Source organism: Lathyrus oleraceus, chromosome 1 (genome assembly GCF_024323335.1).
Source record: "Lathyrus oleraceus cultivar Zhongwan6 chromosome 1, CAAS_Psat_ZW6_1.0, whole genome shotgun sequence".
NCBI lineage: Eukaryota > Viridiplantae > Streptophyta > Magnoliopsida > Fabales > Fabaceae > Lathyrus > Lathyrus oleraceus.
The window spans coordinates 198906134-198925415 of record NC_066579.1 but is presented as its reverse complement, the minus strand read 5'-3'; the positions used below and the strand labels follow the sequence as shown (position 1 = coordinate 198925415).

At 37.7% G+C, this 19282-nt stretch overlaps 1 protein-coding gene across 1 annotated transcript in view; it reads right to left on the bottom strand.

The window, feature by feature from the left end:
- Positions 1-1257: 1257 nt before the first annotated feature.
- LOC127127339 (uncharacterized) overlaps positions 1258-19282 on the bottom strand; it is an 83612-nt gene continuing 65587 nt past the window's right edge. The window contains exon 2 of the mRNA XM_051056502.1: positions 1258-3246. Coding sequence (XP_050912459.1) covers positions 1258-2604 — 1347 coding nt within the window. The 5' untranslated portion in view covers positions 2605-3246. The remainder of the gene's footprint in view (positions 3247-19282) is intronic.

The following is a 19282-nucleotide window of genomic DNA, read 5'->3' as shown; positions in this document are numbered from 1 at the left end:
GGCGGGTGCACCCTTGCAGCCAATTCTCTCCAGCGTTGTGCGTATTCTTTAAAAGATTCATTGTCTTTTTGGGCCATACTCTGAAGCTGAGTACGGTTTGGTGCCATGTCAGTATTATATTTGTATTGCTTTGCGAATGCTTCAGCCAACTCATCCCAAGTGTGGATGTTGCTACATTCCAACTGCATGTACCAGTCCAAAGATGCCCCAGTTAGACTGTCCTGAAAGCAATGGATCATGAGCTTATCATCTCTGGCATAGGCAGCCATTTTTCTGCAATACATTTTCAAATGTATGTTAGGACATGTGAGTCCTTTGTATTTTTCAAATTCGGGCGCTTTGAATTTTGGAGGAATCACCACGTCTGGGACTAGACACATCTCCAAGGCACTTAAACGGGTTGAGTTATGTCCTTCTAAGATTCTTAGCTTTTCGGCCAGAGCACGACACATCAAGATAGCCTCAGAATCTTGGGCAGCAGTAGGGATGACCACTGGAGTAGCTCCATTGTAATTCTGCATTTCAAACTCGTCCTGGAGCTCTTCATCAGTGCGGGGCATGACTACTTGATTGACTATCGGAGGTCCTTGCACAGGGACTCCATCAGCTACTCCAGAAGTATGCGCAGGTGGAGGCACATGATTTCTTTCAGGTGGTGGAACAAAGCCTGGAGGAAGACCGTAGATAACGGGATTTGGAATAGGAACTGAAGGTCCGGACTGAAGAGCAACCCCTTGAACTAGAGCATCGTTCCTTGCAGCAGCAGCAACACGAGCCTCTTCTTCCCTTCTAGCCAGAGCTTGTATAGCCTCAAAGATCTGCTCAATCTTACTTTTGACAGAGTCCATCTCCTCTCTGAAGGCAGCTTGTTCTTCTCTAACTACATCCATGATTCTTCTTGTGTTGGAGCGAGTAGCGTATGCACGTTGAGGAATCAGCTTGAACTACTGGACACGAGGAAAAATGGAATGAGTTTTTGTTTTGAGAAATGAAATGCATGATGCATATGTTAATGCACGTGGATTTAAAAATGTATTTTATGCTTATGTTCAATTTTATTTTCAGGGAACCGTGTTAGATTCCTTGTAACTTAGCAAGCATTCAAAGAGATCACGGGGAATAAAACAAGAATGGAACCAAACTTTTTTGTACAAAAGAAACTCAAAATCCTTCATTCATTCAATTCAAAATAGAGTACAAGGATTGAGTACAAAATATTCTTTCAAACATAAAGGAAATTACAACATAAAAAAAAGGTCAAACTGCAGGCTTCTGTTTGTTGAGATCTTCCAACTCTCCTTTGAACCTTTTTATCATGTCTTCACAAAGATAAATAAATTCAGTCACTGAACGAGGGATGTTGTCATTGTCTATGTCTTCCAAAGCACATCTTAGCATCAAAGGCACATTCGTAGCCATGCCATTACAGAAGTCTATCAAACTGGCAAACTTGTCTCGATACTCATTTCTTTGTTCATGTAAAAACTGGATGGTTTCCTCGCAGGCTGCCAAACTAGCATTCACATTTTCCCTTGCGTTCATCCAATCTTCACCTTCTTGTAGCAAAGAGTCATGTCGGCCTCTCCAGTATCGTTCCCACTCATTAGCATTTTCAGCCTCCTGGCACTTTCCATTCCACATTTCAGGTGTAACCTGAGTAGCAGCCATAACACTCTCTTTACTGCGGCGTTCTCGTTCTTCCCTTTCTTTTGATTCAAAGAGTGAAACATTGAGGTTGGCTATCTCAGCCTCAAGCGTCTCTCTTATCTCCTTTTTTTGTTTTGTGGCGAGCTTCCACCATTTCTCTTTCTCACGACAATCCCTCTCAGCCTCTTTCAGTTGGCTTTTGACGGTATTCAAGCAGCTCTCAGCCTGATCTAACCCCTGTTTGACTCTTTTTCTCTTATATTCCTCCTTATCAGTCCTTTCCACATTTGCTTGAAGTTGTGTTTTCTTCCGCCCAAGCTCCCACTTATGATTATCCCTTTCTTCAGTAATTCGGAGAAGGTTCAACCGTAGCTCTTCATTCTCTTTTTCCAAACTTTGGATGACAACTTTGAGTTCTTTAGCTTCCTCTATAGTGACGTGAGTAGGTTCTGGAGGATTTTTATGCATTGGAGGCTCATAAGGGTATGGTAGTTTATCTTGAGAAGCTCTGGCTTGGACCCAACTTGTATATGGCCCTCTAGCTATACAATTCTTCTTTCCACGCTCCCTTTTTCCTTCTCTACAAACTTTAGTCCAGGCACGACCTATCCTCTTCACCAGATCAAAGTCCTTCACTCCTTCTTCCAGCAAGAAACCTTCTAACAACTTGTCTTCTGGTTTGTCATTCATAGGAAACCCAAGTTGCCACATAGCAAGCTCAGGGTTGTAATTGATGCAACCTCGAGTTCCTATGAGTGGCACATTATGGAAGTTGCCACATTTGACGATTATGTCCATATCATCATAAACACGAGAGTACCAGGCGATGTCATTGGCAGTGAGAGACATGAGTTTTTGAGACCACTTGAGGTTATCCTTGCTCTGAACAAAAGGTCCTTCGCTTGGTAAGTGAGATAAGAACCATTTATACAGTAAAGGAGCGCAACACTGGATCATCCCCCCTTCTTCTCATTTCTCCAATGAATGGAGTGATAAACATCTGCAAGCAAGGTGGGAATGGGATTCTTGAGCAAGAAAATTCGTATAGCAGTCATGTCCACGAAGTCATCAATGTTCGGGAACAAGACAATCCCATAGAGTATCAAGGCTAACACAGCATTGAAAGCGACCCAATCTTCTTTAATTTTGAAATCTGAAGCTTTTCCCACTAAGAACTTCAAAGTGAATCCCGAAGTGCCTCCTTTTGGTCCAAGATTAGCCTTCACTTCCGCTTTATCTAGATGTATAGATGAACCTATTTGTTGATGTGTAGGAAATTCCCCTAGACCGGTGTAAGGGACTTCATCCTTGATACCAATGTTTGCTATATGTGAGAACTCTTCCAATGTTGGCGCCAACTGGAAGTCCTGGAATGTGAAACACCGCAAGGGAGGATCATAGAATTGTGCCAAAGTGAAAATGGCCCAAGCATCCACCTCAGTGTTCATGATAGTCAACAGGTCACCATACTCAACACAAAAGTTGTTCCTTCTGATTTTTTTCACATCTGAGATCAACCCCTTAATCAATCCTAGCTTTGGATTCCTGAACTTGAATGAATAAGTACTTTTTTGATTGCCACCCATGTCTTCTGAATGCCTGCAATCAACAGAGTCTTTAGGTCCCTTGAAAATATGCACATGTCATATGTGTTATGATTATGAAATGTTTTATGTTTATGTATGTACAGTTGGGTAGGTGATCATTGGAACATTCTGATTAATTACTTCATGGAGGAAAGGTTCCAGGAATAGGAAAACCAAACAGGTAGGCTCTAGGGTTTAAAAGGTTCCTAGAGTCATGGACCCAATTCAAGAATATTATCGTCAGAATGACTAATCGTAAGACAATAATATCTTAAGACGGATCTATTCTAGGTTAGGTCTTTATATTAACCCAACGAGTCCTAAGTCTCGTAGGTCAATACTACACAACCATCGACTCCACGGTTCTAGACACGGTTCCCAGAGTCATGGATCACACCTGACAATATTATCGTCAGAACGACTACTCGTAAGACAACAATATCCTCAAAAATGATCTATTCTGAGTGAGGTCTTCGTATTAACCCAACGAGTCCTAAGTCTCATAGGTTAACACTACACAACCATTGGTCCTAAAAGCCATAGGTTCAGGGTTCTACAAAAGGTCCTCAGAATCATAGATCGAGGTTGAAAGTATCACCGCCAAAACGACTAATCGTAATACAGTAATACTTTCAAGGGATCTCATCTGAGTGGGATTCTCGCATCAACCTAACGAGTCCGATGTCTCGCAGGTCAATACTACACAACCACCATCCTAACTTAAGTTTTTCTCAAAGCTCGGGTATAAAGCTTTTCCTCACACAAATGCCAATAGTCCAGAAAGTTCCAATGATACCATATATCAATAATACAGTAATTGGAAATACAGATAATAAAGGCATATATAGATAAAATAAATCAGAAGCAAACAAACAGATAAAAGCAAAACTCAAACACAAAACAAACTAAATTAGGGTTGACTCGCTTAGGAGAACTTTCATTCCCCAGCAGAGTCGCCAGCTGTCGCGGCGCGAAAAATACCCAAGCATAAGGAACGCTCGAAATATAAACAAAACAGAGTCGCCACCGAACTTTATTTATTCCCAAAGAGGGAAAGGGGAAATATCGATAAAACCCACAAAAATAAAAAAAGAAATGGTCGTCGCAACCAAATCGGGTTCGGGAGTCGGTTATGCAAGGGGAAGGTATTAGCACCCCTCACATCCATCGTACTCGATGGGACCCATTTAGTTAGTTTCGTGTTAGAGTGTTAGCGTGATATCGTTTGCGATCTTCTACTTATCGGGTGAGGAAAGAGAAAGAAAGAAAGGAAAGACTTAGGGTTTTTAATATTAATGTGCCTGACAAGATTTCGCAATCCTGCTCCTACGTATCTCCAGGTGCTATGAAGAACTCAAGGCATACGTAGTTCTACCCAAAGAGAACTACTGGGTGGATTGCTTTTAAAGAGAGTGATGCTTGGATCATATTTGAGCGATTAAACCTTTACTTGCTGCTCGCTCTTGGAGGCTGAAGTCTTTGTTTGTTTCGCATCAAAACGGATGTTGCATACTCTTTTCTAAAAATGTTTTCGGGGTTGCACGAGGGCGGAAAATAAGTTTGATGAGTTTGAGTTGATTTTAAGCGGAGACAGGCATCCAAGCAGGGAGCTCTACTGCAGTACTCGAATGCCCGAAAAGGAAGAGGCCTAAGCCCAATCACTCTCTTTTCATCCAAAAGTTTGTTATGAAAATGTGGTAAATTAGGTCAAAATTCATTAACGGAAGACGATTAATCAGACATAGAGCTCTACAGCAGTGTCCAAATAATCGGGAAAGAGAAGGTCGATACCCAATCAATCTTTTTCTTCTATAAGAGAAATGACCTAATTCTAGTAATTATTGTATTTTAATATGGAAGACGAATGTTTGAACATTGAGCTCTACAGCAGTATCCTAACATCCAAAACAAAGAAAGTCTAAACTTAATCAGTTTCTTCCATTTTTATTGTGAAAAGCTTTTGAGAATAGGGGGACAACTTGACATTGGATCAAGTGTCAGAAGTTGACTTATGAAAATAATTTGGATGTGGCGGGGGCAGTGCTTGGCTTTACAATCAATTTGGATTTGATTTGGGAAAAAAAACTCGACCTTGGATCAAGTGTTTGTTTTTGTTCTTTTCTAAAAGGGTTGATTTTAATCTTCTGTTAACAATCAAATAGTACAGTAAGGTAAATGAAAATGGTAGATTTATTACACATGTTTAGGAATGGGGGTACAGTTTGTCGAATGGGGATACAATACGATAGTTAAATGATATAAGTTTTGAAAGACAGTTGAAAAAAATAAAAGAATCTCGTTGTAAGAAGGCCCAAGAGAAAGCCAAGGGACTCGAAGTAAAACTCGAAAATTAAACTACATAATTTACGTAATGTTAAGCAATCGTAAAGTGATTCATGTAGGAATCACCCTATCTGAGGCCGGTCAACAAGACTATATGCGTCTAAATAATTTCTGAAGTTAAATTGAAATTTTAACTTCAAAATTGCAACGCATCTATGAGAAATAACCCAACGGAGCAAAAATAAATCAAATTTTCTTTTTAACAATTAAAAATAAAAATAAATAATCAATAATCAATAAATAAATATAAAAATAATAATAAACAAATAATAATTATAATAGTAAATAATAATGATAAATAATAAAAATAAATATTAATAACAATACTTATTATTATCAATAATCAAAAACTAATAATAATAATAATTAAAATGTTCATAATAAATCAACAAAACATAAATAAAAAGATAAAAATAAATAAATAAAAATAAAAACAAATAGTAATTAAAAAAATAATTAACAAGAATAATAAATAATAATAATAATATGTAGTAACCATAATATAATGAATAATAATATGCAATAACCAATAAATTGTAATTCTTAATGATGATGATAACAATGAAGGTAACAGTACGTAATGATAAGTAATGTTAGTGATAGTTCATAAATAATTACAGTAATAATACTACTAATAACAATACAATATACATAATAATACATAATAATAGTAATAATAATAATAATAATATAATAATAATATAATAATAATAATAATAATAATAATAATAATAATAAATAATAATAAAAGAAGAGAACACAAACTTACTAGCAGTGGAAGTTACTAGTTTGGAGATTTATTTGGAAAAGAAAAAAACAACTTTGACCCCCCACACATGCGTTGACATGTGGCAGGAGGATGTGAAAAAATATTTAGAAAAAACAAAATAGTGGCATCTCCTTTCATGAAAAAATAACAGTAACAGAGGTAAAAACCTCTCCACCCCTTCCGATCAAATATCGATGGAAAACACCACAAGGGTGGTCGACCGACCGGTGGCGGTGCGGTGGCGCCCCCACTCTCCCGATCTGTCCTCTTTCGTTCGTTAACCTCTCTCTTTCTCTACCAAGTAAGCAAACTTCTCTATAAACACAAACAAACTTCTAACCATAACTCACACATACACAAAAAGAAACAAACCTCTTGAAATGAAACAAAAAAAGCTTCCAACTTATAGAAATATGATGATGAGTTTAAGGTTGTTGTGGTAAGTTTGATGTTGTGGTTGTAGATGTTGTTGTTGTTATGGTGTAGTGAGATGAAATGAGTTAGGTGAGGTTGATGATGGTAGTTGTAAGAAGTTGTGGTGTTTGAAGAAAAAATGTGTGTTTGTGGAGAGTGAAGAGTTTTATATAGTTAAAGTAGTGATGATGGTGATGAAGATGGTTATGGTTTTTTTTAGTTGGTTTAAATGAAGTTGTTGTTGTAGTTTTAACAGAGATAATATGTGTTAGTAAGAAAATGAGTGAGGTTGTAGATGTTCATGAAAGAAAGAAAGGTTGGGCGGTTTGATGATGTAGAGAGAGAGAGTAGATATTTTATGTTTAGATATTTTTTTGTGGTGTATGTTGTGAAGGATGTAGCAGTAAAAAAGGAGAAGAAAAGAAGAGAGAGAGAGAGAGAGAGAGAGAGAGAGAGAGAGAGAGAGAGAGAGGAAAAAAGAGAAAGAGAGGAAGAAAATAAACCAATGGAAAAAGGGGACACGTGAATAGAAGAGGGAAAGAAGAAAATATCTCCAATCAAAGCCAAGTGTCCTTTATACATTGGTCCAAAAATAAATAAATTTTAATTCAAAAACAAAATTTATATGGATTGGTTGATAAAAATATATTATCCATTTTCTAATTTTACTAATTAAAATAAAATACCCAAACATAAATTAAAATTTGAATCGAGAACATAGATAATTCTAAATAAATCTCTCAATTTTTATGGCAATGGAACAAAAATAATCAGTCAAAAATTGAATAAAAATTGGGCGTAAAAATTTTCAAATAAATAAATAAATCAAATGCATTAAAATGATAAATGCGAAATAAAATTTTCAGAAACATACAGGTTTCGATCTGATTTTGAAATAAAAATTGATCGGTTAAAAGGATCAGACTGATTAAAATGCGTCCAAAAAAAGTAGTCGAAAAAATAAAACGAGCACATCACGTTAAACTACGTGAATCGTAGATTAAGAAAACTGACATCTTCAAGCTCAAATTTTGAATTTTTTTCGCCCTCTAATCCTGCATACAGTTGAGAAACGATTCGATCGGTCTGCCTGTATATCCGAAAAAATTATTCCGAATGATATTCTAAATATTATACGGAAACAAAGCATGTTATGACAAGTATAAAATGCAAACGTCTTGTAAATGAAATGAATTGCTGACTGGATAAATGTGAACAGACAATCAGACATAAATGAATCGCTCCTGGATCATTTGCTCTTGATTCTTAAACACAAACAAAACTCTACAAAGATCCAGATGACGACAATACTCTTGATTGTCACCCTCTGGTCCTCTGAAATCATGATGAAATGGAAACAAATGATGCACTAAGATTGAGAAATCAAATCTTTCGACTTCTTAATCAATAGATGACTGAATGAATGTCATCAAGACCAGATGAAATGCCAGAACTCCGGACCTTTTACCTGAACCCTGACGAATGCTTTAAATTGATAAAATACACGACAAAACGAATTGATTTATGCTATGCTGATGCAAATGAAAAACTCAGGGTAAAATTTAGGGTATGACAGGTGGCCATTGGAACCACAAAAGCAACTTGAAGTGAGTTATATTTACAAGTTAGATGTATTTACAAAATGAGGTCAAAGTTGGATTAAGGTTTATTCACAATGAGTATTTATGAAAAGAGTTTTGAAAAATCAAAGGCATAAGGCCTAGGTTTCTAGTTTGAAACAAAGTCAAAGTTTGAAGAAAAGATTTTTGACTTGGGTTAGAGTGGAGAGAAGAAGAGAAGGGCTAGTCCTAAGGCATACAAAGATAAGAGGGAGAAGATAAACCCTTGCTTTTCCTTTTCTTGAAATCATAGTGATGATTCAAGATGCTCCTTTCCTTTGGACTTAGCAAACAATCAAGCAATCAAACAATTTTGGATTCAAGCTCCTAGGATCTCCATTTGGCTTGTCTCTCTTAACTTGGCTACTCATGACAATGGTTCTCTTACACAATCTCAAAGTGGAATCCCTATCACACAAGAACAAACATCAAAAAGTTCACAACACAATAAGGGGAATGGACAAAGAATAAGTTTAGATGAGAAGTCCTTTAAAGTCAACTTTGAAATTTAGCATTCTAAAGGCATGAGGCCTAGTTGCTCTTCAACAAGTTTAGCATTCTAAAGGCATAGGGCCTAGTTTGCTCTTGAACTCCTTTAAGCATGGGTAAATCCTAATTCTAAGTCCTTTCTCCTTTTTGCATTAAGTTCACACAAAACAAAACAAGATAACAATTCATTTATATACAATAATGAGCTCAAATGAGCAAAAGGAAAATGACATAAACATAAAATATATGCTCAAGTGAGCAAAATGAAAAGCAATATGAATAAATGAGCAAGAAATAAATTGCATTAAAGTAAAGGGCAAGAAATTAAATGCTCAAATTAAAGTTATTAATTAGTATGGTTATGTTAGTTTGTCATAAGACAATGTAGCGCTATGTTAAGCAATCGTAAATGAACTAATGTAGTAGTCACACCTATCTGAGGTCGGTCAATAAAACTATAGGCAAATAAACACAAGTTAGAGATCATGACTAGTAAGCCAAGTTCCACAAACTTGCCATGCCAAAAAAAAGGGGAAAGGCCTTGTATGGACTTTAGGTTATTTGCTTTACTAAGAAGCAACCTATCTTGGACACAAAACAACTCACTCGATCTTGGATCAAGTTGAATTTGGTTTGGATCAAAGAAGGTTAAACTTCTCATTTGTCAAGACCAACCATAAGACATTAACTCATTGGCCAAATTATGAAAAGAAAGGGATGAAGATGAAATGGAGGGAAAGAGAATTCAAGTATCAAATCCAATTGATCAAATATGAACCAAGTCATCATCAATCAAAGCCAAACAAAAAAGAAATGAAGATTACAAGTCAACAAGTCAACCATAATTTTTTGGTAATTTTTGAATAAAAAATAAATGCAAAATAAAATAAACAAAAGATGGTTAAACCTCAAATTTAATTCAAATCAACTTCAACAAGTCCAATTAAATTCTCATAGGTCTAACATGTCCAAACTAACTTTGACAAAAAATTTCAACAATTTTAGAAATCAGAAATTATTTAAAAACAATTAAAAATAAGGGAAAATAACACAATATGAATTCAAATCTCAAATAAATATCAAATCAAATAAGAAATTGATGAGACTATTTTTCATTGACTTATCATGAAAAATAGGTGTTAGGAAAATATTTTTGGATTTTTCAAATATCAGAAAGTAATTAAAAATGAATTAAAACTATTAAAAGTCAAATAATTCACAAAAAATATTAAATGAAGTCACAAAAATAATTAAAAATAAAAATATGAAACTAGATTTTTCAAGAAAAAATTTGGAATTGGTCTCATATTTTGTGACTTCAAATAAATTTTCTATGAATTTTTGAAAATAAATGGAATTAACTGAAATTAAAAGAAAATAGGAATAATAGAAAAAAGCGCAGCCACCAGATCACATTCATTAATTGAGGTGGCATGGATCAAAGGCTCAGAGGCGCGGATGCATGGTAGACCTAAGTCAAGCGCGCAACATAATGCATTAAATCAAGTAATCACATTGGATGGTCAAGATTATAACATTGAGACACGATCCAATGGCTGGGAAGAAAACACGTGGGGATGGTGGTGAAAACCACCATCTTCTCCGGTGACGTACCAGATTCCGGCCACCACACGCAGGAAAAAAATTGTAATGAAAATAAAAAGTAAGGACATCAAAATGAAGCTCAGGTGATATACATCACCACTGTATCCATGGATCATCCTCACTCTTCCTATTTAGAGAGAAATGTGAGATGGAAGATCATGGTATGTCAACTGGAAATGCACGAAATGAACAATTGAGACCACCACTGGCCTGCCTCAAGTGTGAGGACTTCAGAAAACCACATAAACCAACGAAAATCACATTGAATTGCAAGATCTAGATCCAAAAAGTTTGAGGTTCTACCTCTGAAATGGAGCTTCTAAGGCCACGAATTCTTCAAGATCTTGATCTGCTTTTGCTCTGGAAGTGTGATGGAGATGATAGGTTAAGGAATTGAGCTTTGAAAATCAACTAATGATGTTGAATTTCAAGCTTGAAAAAGAGAGAAAAATATGAAAATTCCTTTGGTAATGGTTGGGATTTCAATTCTGCAGCACTTCAGGTCTCCACTTGGTTGAGAAATGAATGAGGTTGAGCTCTTATTTATAGCTGAAGAGGGTTGTAAGGCATGGTTCCCTCGTGTGCATGAAATTTGAATCTTGCTTGCATGGGTCTGTGCAAGCGTGTAGCAGGCCCAAGAATGAGTGAAACTTCTTGTTGATACCTCGTGGAATGGATTTGGACGTGCACAATGAGTTGAACAAGCTTGCACATCAGGTTATAACATGAAATGCCAAAATGGACATAAAGAATGAACTCTTCGAAACACACATGGAAAGTCCAAAAAAGTAATGTGAGTAATGGTTGGAAAGCCCTTGAAATAAGGAATAAAAGTCATTTGGGCAAAAAATCATTTGGCATTTGGAAATTAATGAAAACTGGCTGTGAAAGTTTGGGCACAAAACATGTCTAAGTCACCCTTTGAAAATTTTCACCAAAAGCAAGCCTCTTCAAGCCCCTCTGTTTCTATTATGAAAGCTTCAAATGGAAAAACCTCCAACATAAAAGTTGTAGTTCTTTTCAATATGATCAATTTAGACTCAAATTTTGCATAATTTGGATTTTTCATGAAAACGTTATGGGCATTTGAAGTTGGACACTTTTCAAGTTCAATGACTTAGGTCCAAAGTGGCCTATAATGTTTTGTATTATCACATGTATTTATTTTAAGATTATGAAATTTTGTACAACATAACATTTTATTTAGACATCGTAAACTTTCCAATTAATTTGGTCTCACCTAAAAATCATAAAAAATTAAGGAAGTTAGGTCCTTGGGAAGTTGACCCAAAATTAGGGTTTCAGCCAAAATGACCTATAATGTTTTGAAATTAATGATAAACTTACAAGTTTCAAATGGATTTTTGATGAACATTAACGTTGTTCATATGGTTCTTAGGAACATTTTTTATATTGGGTTCATCTTCATTTGACAAACACATCACCAGTTGTATCTCAGTGGACCTCAGCTTAGTCAGATGACTTGACTGGTCAACTTTTCAAGGACAAACTTCCAATCTTGATAAATGAATGATTGAGGATCCTCAAATGAGCTCATATATGCATAAAATTATGAATGAAAGAACTTCCCTTGACTAAATTTGATCATAGGTTGATGTTGCTTCGTGAGTAAGGCACAGTTGAACTAGGGTTTCCTTGGGAAACAATCCTCAAGCCCTTTGAGTTATCTTGATCAAATTGGAAAATTGAGATACTTGGGAGACATATATGATAATTATGAACTTTGTGGACCATTTTCATGCTTTTTCTCATCTTCATCTAGCCATTTCGTTGAGCTTAGGAGCTTCCAAGGAGCATTGGGGCACATGATCACTTGAGCTTCAAAACAAAAGAGTTAGTGACATATTTTTGTGCTTTTGGTTAGTAATAAAATAAGAGAAGCAATAATATATAATACAAGCATGCTTGGTGATCTCAAACCACTCACACAAGTCCCAACCCTAGGGTTAAGGAGCTAAACATGCTATGATCCTTGAGGCAATGCATTGAGCAATGATATGATGCCATGAGGGATCTTAGGGTCAAAATTAGGGTCTTACAACTATAAAACCCTAAAAAGAGAATAAGATCAATTTTTCATCTGCTTAACGATTTTCCTTGCTTGAATTCTGAAATCTCTTTTATACTCAAAATCATTATGCAGGTTAATCAAACCCATTGAACATAATGATCCAACACCATCTCCCAACTTTGAGTTCCCTGTATTTGAGGCAGAAGAAGATGATGTTGAAGAGATTCCTGATGAGATTACACGTCTGCTTGAGCACGAGGAGAAGATCATTCATCCACATCTTGAGTATCTGGAAACAGTCAACTTGGGGTCTGAAGACTGCTTTCGTGAAGTGAAGATTGGGGCACTCCTTGAAGAGTCTGTTAAGAAGGGGTTGATTGAGTTGCTACGAGAATATGTCGACGTCTTTGCCTGGTCGTATGAAGACATGCCCAGTCTAGTTACTGATATCGTGCAAAATTTCTTGCCGTTGAAGCCTGAGTGTGTGCCTGTGAAGCAGAAGCTCAGAAGAACTCATCCTGATATGGAAGTGAAGATTAAAGAAGAAGTTCAGAAGCAAATTGATGTGGGGTTTCTGGTGACTTCTACATATCCTTAACGGGTGGCCAATATTGTGCATGTGCCTAAGAAAGATGGAAAAGTCCGAATGTGTGTGGATTACCGTGACTTGAATAAAGTTAGTCCAAAAGATGATTTTCCTCTACCACACATTGATATGTTGGTAGACAATACGGATAAATTCAATGTCTTTTCATTTATGGACGGATTTCCCGGTTATAATCAGATTAAAATGGCACCCGAGGATATGGAGAAGACAACATTCATCACACCTTGTGGAACATTCTGTTATCGAGTGATGCCCTTCGGTTTGAAGAACGTCGGAGCCACGTATCAGCGCGCTATGACTACCTTGTTAATTTCATGATATGATGCACAAGGAGATTGAGGTGTATGTCGATGATATGATTGCAAAGTCGAAAACGGAAATTGAACATGTAGAGCACTTGTTGAATCTTTTCCAGCGTTTGAGGAAGTACAAGCTCCGCTTGAACCCGAACAAGTGTACATTTGGAGTCCGTTCCGGCAAGTTATTGGGCTTTATTATTAGAGAGAGAGGTATTGAGGTTGATCCTGCCAAGGTCAAAGCAATACAAGAGATGCATGTGCCCAAAACTGAGGAGTAAGTCCGAGGTTTTCTTGGCCGCTTGAATTACATTTCAAGATTTATATCCCACATGACTGCCACATGTGCGCCTATATTCAAGCTCCTCCGGAAAGATCAGCGTCATGATTGGATCGAGGATTGCCAAAAGACCTTCAACTGTATCAAAGAGTATTTTTTGAGCTTCCGATTCTGTCTCCGCCTGTTGAAGGGAGACCGTTGATTATGTACTTGACTGTGCTTGATGATTCCATGGGTTGGGTCCTTGGTCAGCAAGATGAATCAGGGAAGAAAGAATATGCAATATACTACTTGAGTAAGAAGTTCACCGACTGTGAGTCTCGGTACTCAATGCTTGAGAAGACATGTTGTGCTTTGGCTTGGGTTGCTAAGCGTTTACGCCAGTATATGCTGAATCATACAACTTGGTTGATATCCAAAATGGATCCGATCAAGTATATCTTTGAGAAGCCTGCTTTAACTGGGAGAGTAACCCATTGGCAGATGTTGTTGTTTGAGTATGATATCGAGTATCGAGCTTAAAAAGTTATTAAAGGTAGTATCTTGGCTGATCATTTGGTGCATCAACCAATTGAAGATTATCAGTCCGTGCAATATGACTTCCCTGATGAGGAGATTCTGTATTTGAAAATGAAAGATTGTGATGAGCCTATGCTCGATGAAGGTCCAGAGCCTGGTTCCCGATGGGGTATGGTGTTTGATGGTGCTGTCAATCAGTATGGAAATGGTATTGGAGCAGTGATTATTACTCCTCAAGGCACACACTTTCCTTTTACAACAAGGCTAACTTTCAAATGCACGAATAATATGGCGGGGTATGAGGCTTGTATTATGGGTTTGGAAGAATGTATGGATCTTAGGATCAAACATCTTAATGTTTATGGAGATTCGGCCCTTGTGGTTAATCAGATTAAGGGTGAATGGGAGACGAATCAGCCTGGCCTCATTCCATATAGAGATTATGCGAGGAGGATTTCAACTTTCTTTACTAAAGTTGACTTTCATCATATTCCTCGAGATGAGAATCAGATGGCAGATGCTCTCGCTACGCTTGCTTCAATGATTGCTGTCAACTATTGGAATGAAGTTCCAAATATTACTGTGATGCGCTTGGACAGACCAGCTCATGTGTTCGCAGTTGAGGTGGTGAAAGATGATAAGCCGTGGTATTATGATATCAAGTATTTTTTTCAAAGTCAGACTTACCCGTCTGGGGCATCTGTTAAAGATAAGAAGACTTTGAGAAGATTATCTGGCAGTTTCTACCTTAATGGTGATGTGCTTTACAAGAGGAATTTTGACATGGTTCTGCTCAGATGTGTGGATAGACACGAAGCAAACCTGTTGATGACTGAAGTCCATGAGGGTTCATTTGGTACTCATTCCAATGGACATGCTATGGTGAAAAAGATGTTAAGAGCAGGCTACTATTGGCTGACAATGGAGTCTGACTGCTGCAAGTATGTGAAGAAATGCCACAAGTGTCAGATTTATGCGGATAAGATTCATGTTCCCCCGACACTTCTGAATGTTATTTCCTCACCATGTCCTTTCTCCATGTGGGGAATTGACATGATTGGTATGATTGAACCTAAGGCGTCGAACGGTCACCGTTTTATTCTCGTAGCCATTGATTACTTCATCAAGTGGGTTGAAGCTGCATCGTATGCAATTGTGACCAGGAAGGTGGTTATGAAGTTTATCAAGAACCAACTCATATGTCGTTATGGTGTGCCAGACAAGATCATTACTGATAATGGATCTAACTTGAATAATAAGATGATGAAAGAGTTGTGTAGCGAGTTCAAGATTGCACATCATAATTCTTCTCCCTATAGACCCAAGATGAATGGGGCTATTGAAGCTGCTAAGAAGAACATCAAGAAGATTATTCAGAAGATGGTTGTTACGTACAAAGATTGGCATGAGATGCTACCGTTTGCTTTGCATGGCTATCATACATTTGTTCGCACTTCAATAGGGGCAACCCCTTTCTCTCTTATATATGGCATGGAAGTTGTGCTCCCCGTAGAGGTTGAGATCCCATCAATGAGAGTCTTGATAGAGGCCAAGTTGACTGAGGCTGAATGGGTTCAGAGTTGTTATGACCAACTGAATTTGATTGAAGAAAAGAGATTAACTGCCATGTGCCATGGTCAGTTGTATTAACAAAGGATGAAGAGAGCTTTTGATAAGAAGGTCAAGCCTTGTGTGTTTCGAGAAGGTTACCTCATGCTCAAGAAAGTCTTGTCTTTCGCGCCCGATTCCAGGGGCAAGTGGACTCCAAATTATGAAGGTCCATGTGTTGTTAAGAGAGCCTTTTCAGGCGGTGCTCTATTGCTCACAACTATGGATGGGGAGGATTTCCCTTGTCCTATGAATTCAGATGCAGTCAAGAAATACTTCGCCTAAAAATAAAAACAGAATAGCTCGTTAAGTTGAAAACCCAAACGGGCGGCTTAGGCAAAAATGAGCGTCTCGGTGGATTGAAAACCCGAAAGGGCGATCCAGGCAAAAGTTAGAGACATGAAAAAAAATGAATAAATATATCCCGCTAGATTGAGTACCTCACCCTGGGGCAATCTAGGCAAAAATTAGGGATTTGGCAAGTAACTGCATCCTAACAAGACTTTGTTCTACGACTGTCATATGTCAAAGATTCTCGCTCAGTCATCTTCAAATGAAGTTTTGAATACAGTGGATTCAGAGTTGGTGGAGAATCGGTCATTATGTTCAATGTAGCCCTTTTTCCATGTATATCACTAATTTCAAATTTGTAAAGATCCATGGAGTCTCGCCATTTGCAGACTACCATTCTCTTAAATAAATTTGAGCCTTTATCCAATCCTTGGCACTCTTATTTGTTTCTGTTTAACAAAGGTTTGCATGTTTTAATTGATAAATATCATTGTTTTAAACAAATAAAGTTTTCATAAATAAACTATTTTAAACAAAATGAACATTCACAATGACTGAAAGGATAAGTGGGATGCCCTCAGTGCTTTCCCAAAGATAGTATGATTACCAAAACGTAAGACATTTATTCATATTCTGGAATTCTTATATCCTCTTCATCAGCTTTCAAGTTGTCTCCCCCAGCGAGCGCAGAAAAGAGTAATACATCATAGTTTCCTAGGGAGTCTGGCACTAGCATTTGTGTTTTATCAATTACATGGTTGTCATCCCTTGTGTGGACTGACATAAAATCCCTTATAGATTGATAAAAGTTGATATGCTATCTATTCACGAGGAAGTTTGTCTTTCCCCAGTATGAGTAGAAGTCCCCGGCGGAGTAAGCATGTGTTCCCTGCAGGGCTATCTTTCCAAATAATTGTCTCCTCAGCAGGAAGTTGCCTAGAGCAATTGATGAAGGGCTTGTCTCCCTTTTCATCCCCAGCATGTCGCTTGTTGACGAAGGATTCATTTCCAATCTCCTTAGCCAGGGTAGTTCCTTCAAGAACATTTACAGCTTGTCCCCGGTAGGGTTGCCAGATCAGAGTTTGATATTTGTATCTCCTTCGAGTCGGGAGATTTCTTATAGCATTAAGAGATGGCGTTGAAGATGTTTATTTCCTTCCCCGGTAGAGCAAAATGCTATTATTCCCCTTTGTAGTGTTTCCTCTCCAGCAGATAGAAGGGAATGTTTCGTTTGATGTGCATTTGGTTGGTGGTTATTCCCCACAGAGTTTCATATCATTCCTTGATAAGCTTCCCCAGTAGAGTTTCTTCTCCGGTGGATCTTTTTGTGTTTTAACCACCTGTCCCTGAGAGAGTTGATGGAAACTCCCCGGCAGATTTTCTGCGTCTTCCTTATGTCAAGATTGTTTTGCTCCTGGAAGACTTCTCTTGTGCAGAGTGTTATCTCCTGGAGTTGGAAGCTTTGACTTTGCTTATTCCCATCTGTGGTTAAAGTTTTCCGTTATTTACGCTTGTTTTAGAGATCATCCCCATCAGAGTTGAGTTCTCTGTTTGATTCTCTTCTTCTGCTGCTCCTGAATACATCTTCTTTGTATTCTCAGTGAGTGTAGCTTTGGGATAGGGCTTGATATCCCTGATGATTTATTTTCATCCTGCTCGGGTTGTTCCCAAGTTGAGTTCTCCAGTGGGCTTCGCCTTTCCTGTTGAGACGTTGTGTCGGGTGTCGGATCGTTATTCTTGGACTTGTTTGTGTTAGATATGTCTGTCAGCATTAATCATGCATATACATGCATAATCATAGCATTCAGATATTCATGTTGCATTCTTTGCCATATATCCTTGCTTGTTATCTCCTGCTATTGGTGAAATATTCTCCCCCAAGCAGGTGTTTGTGTCTGATCTCTCCATATAGAGTCAGCCCCATAGGCAGAAAGTGTCTACCTTTCCTTCTTTATTCCCCACCGAGTTATGTCCTTGTGGATGGTTACTGTTTCAGTTTCCTCCCCAAGTGTGTATTGGGATGGGAATTACTCCCCTGAGTTATATCCTCATCGGGTTGAGTCTTGTTTGCTTGTGTCTTTCTAGTTTGTCCCTAGATTGATTCTTTTCTCTTTATCCCCTGCAGTTCCTTGTGGATTAGTTGTTCAATTGCTCAGTAACCAGTCTTTGTCCATCTTTTCCCCAGCGAATTTTGCGGCATTTTGCGGCCTTCTACCCAGTAACCGGTCGTTATAAGTCCTTTTTTTGTGGTTTTTTACCCAGTAACCGGTAGATGTAATCCCCTCTTTGTTGGTTATCTTTACCCAGTAACCGGTATTGATATTCCTTCGCTTTTGAGTATACCACCCAATAAACGGTGATATATCTCTTGGATAATTATTGTTGTCAAGCAATTTGTCCCTAGCGAGTCATTTTTCATTTACCCCTTTGTTTGGTAATGATTGTTTCTCCTTCTGATTGGTCATCATTATATACCCAGTAACCGGTATCCCGATGTCCTTTCTATTCAGTCGATTTATCCTTTATTAACCCAGTAACCGGTTGTGGATAATCTTCCATGTGAGTATGTTATCTACGTTTTACCCATATAACGGTAGTAGATAATATGTCTCATGCGCTCTTCAGCTGAAGTCTTTGTCTTCCTCAGTCGAGTAAGATTCGTATTTACTTATGGAATCGAATGTCCATCCTGTAAGTCGAGTTTGCTTTTTTTTAGTCCTCCTTTAGGATGATGAGTGTCTTGGATATGTTCCTAATTCACGCCTGGTTAGTCACCTATTATATACCCAGTAACCAGTATCCCTGGTGTTCCTTCCTTCTGCTCCCTATTATGACTTTTTATCCCCTGTGGAGTCAGATTTTTCCTGAGTTGAGATGTGCCTTTTGGGTCCTCCTCAGATGTTTCGGATGATTGATATCTTTCACCCTTATACCAGTCTTAGATATTCTTTCTCCCTGAGCGTGTTGTTCTCTCACCCAGTAACCGGTGTTTTGATAACATGTCTCTCTTTGAGTTTATTACCCAGTAACCGGTAATATCTCGTTGTTTCTTTCTCAGCTGAGTCCTTTGTGGACATCCCCGTCTGAGTCCGGATTTTTTTATCCGATGTATACTTTGTGGATAGTTTTGTTGTATTGGCATATTCCCCAATACATGCATCTTTGCGTCAGCTCGAG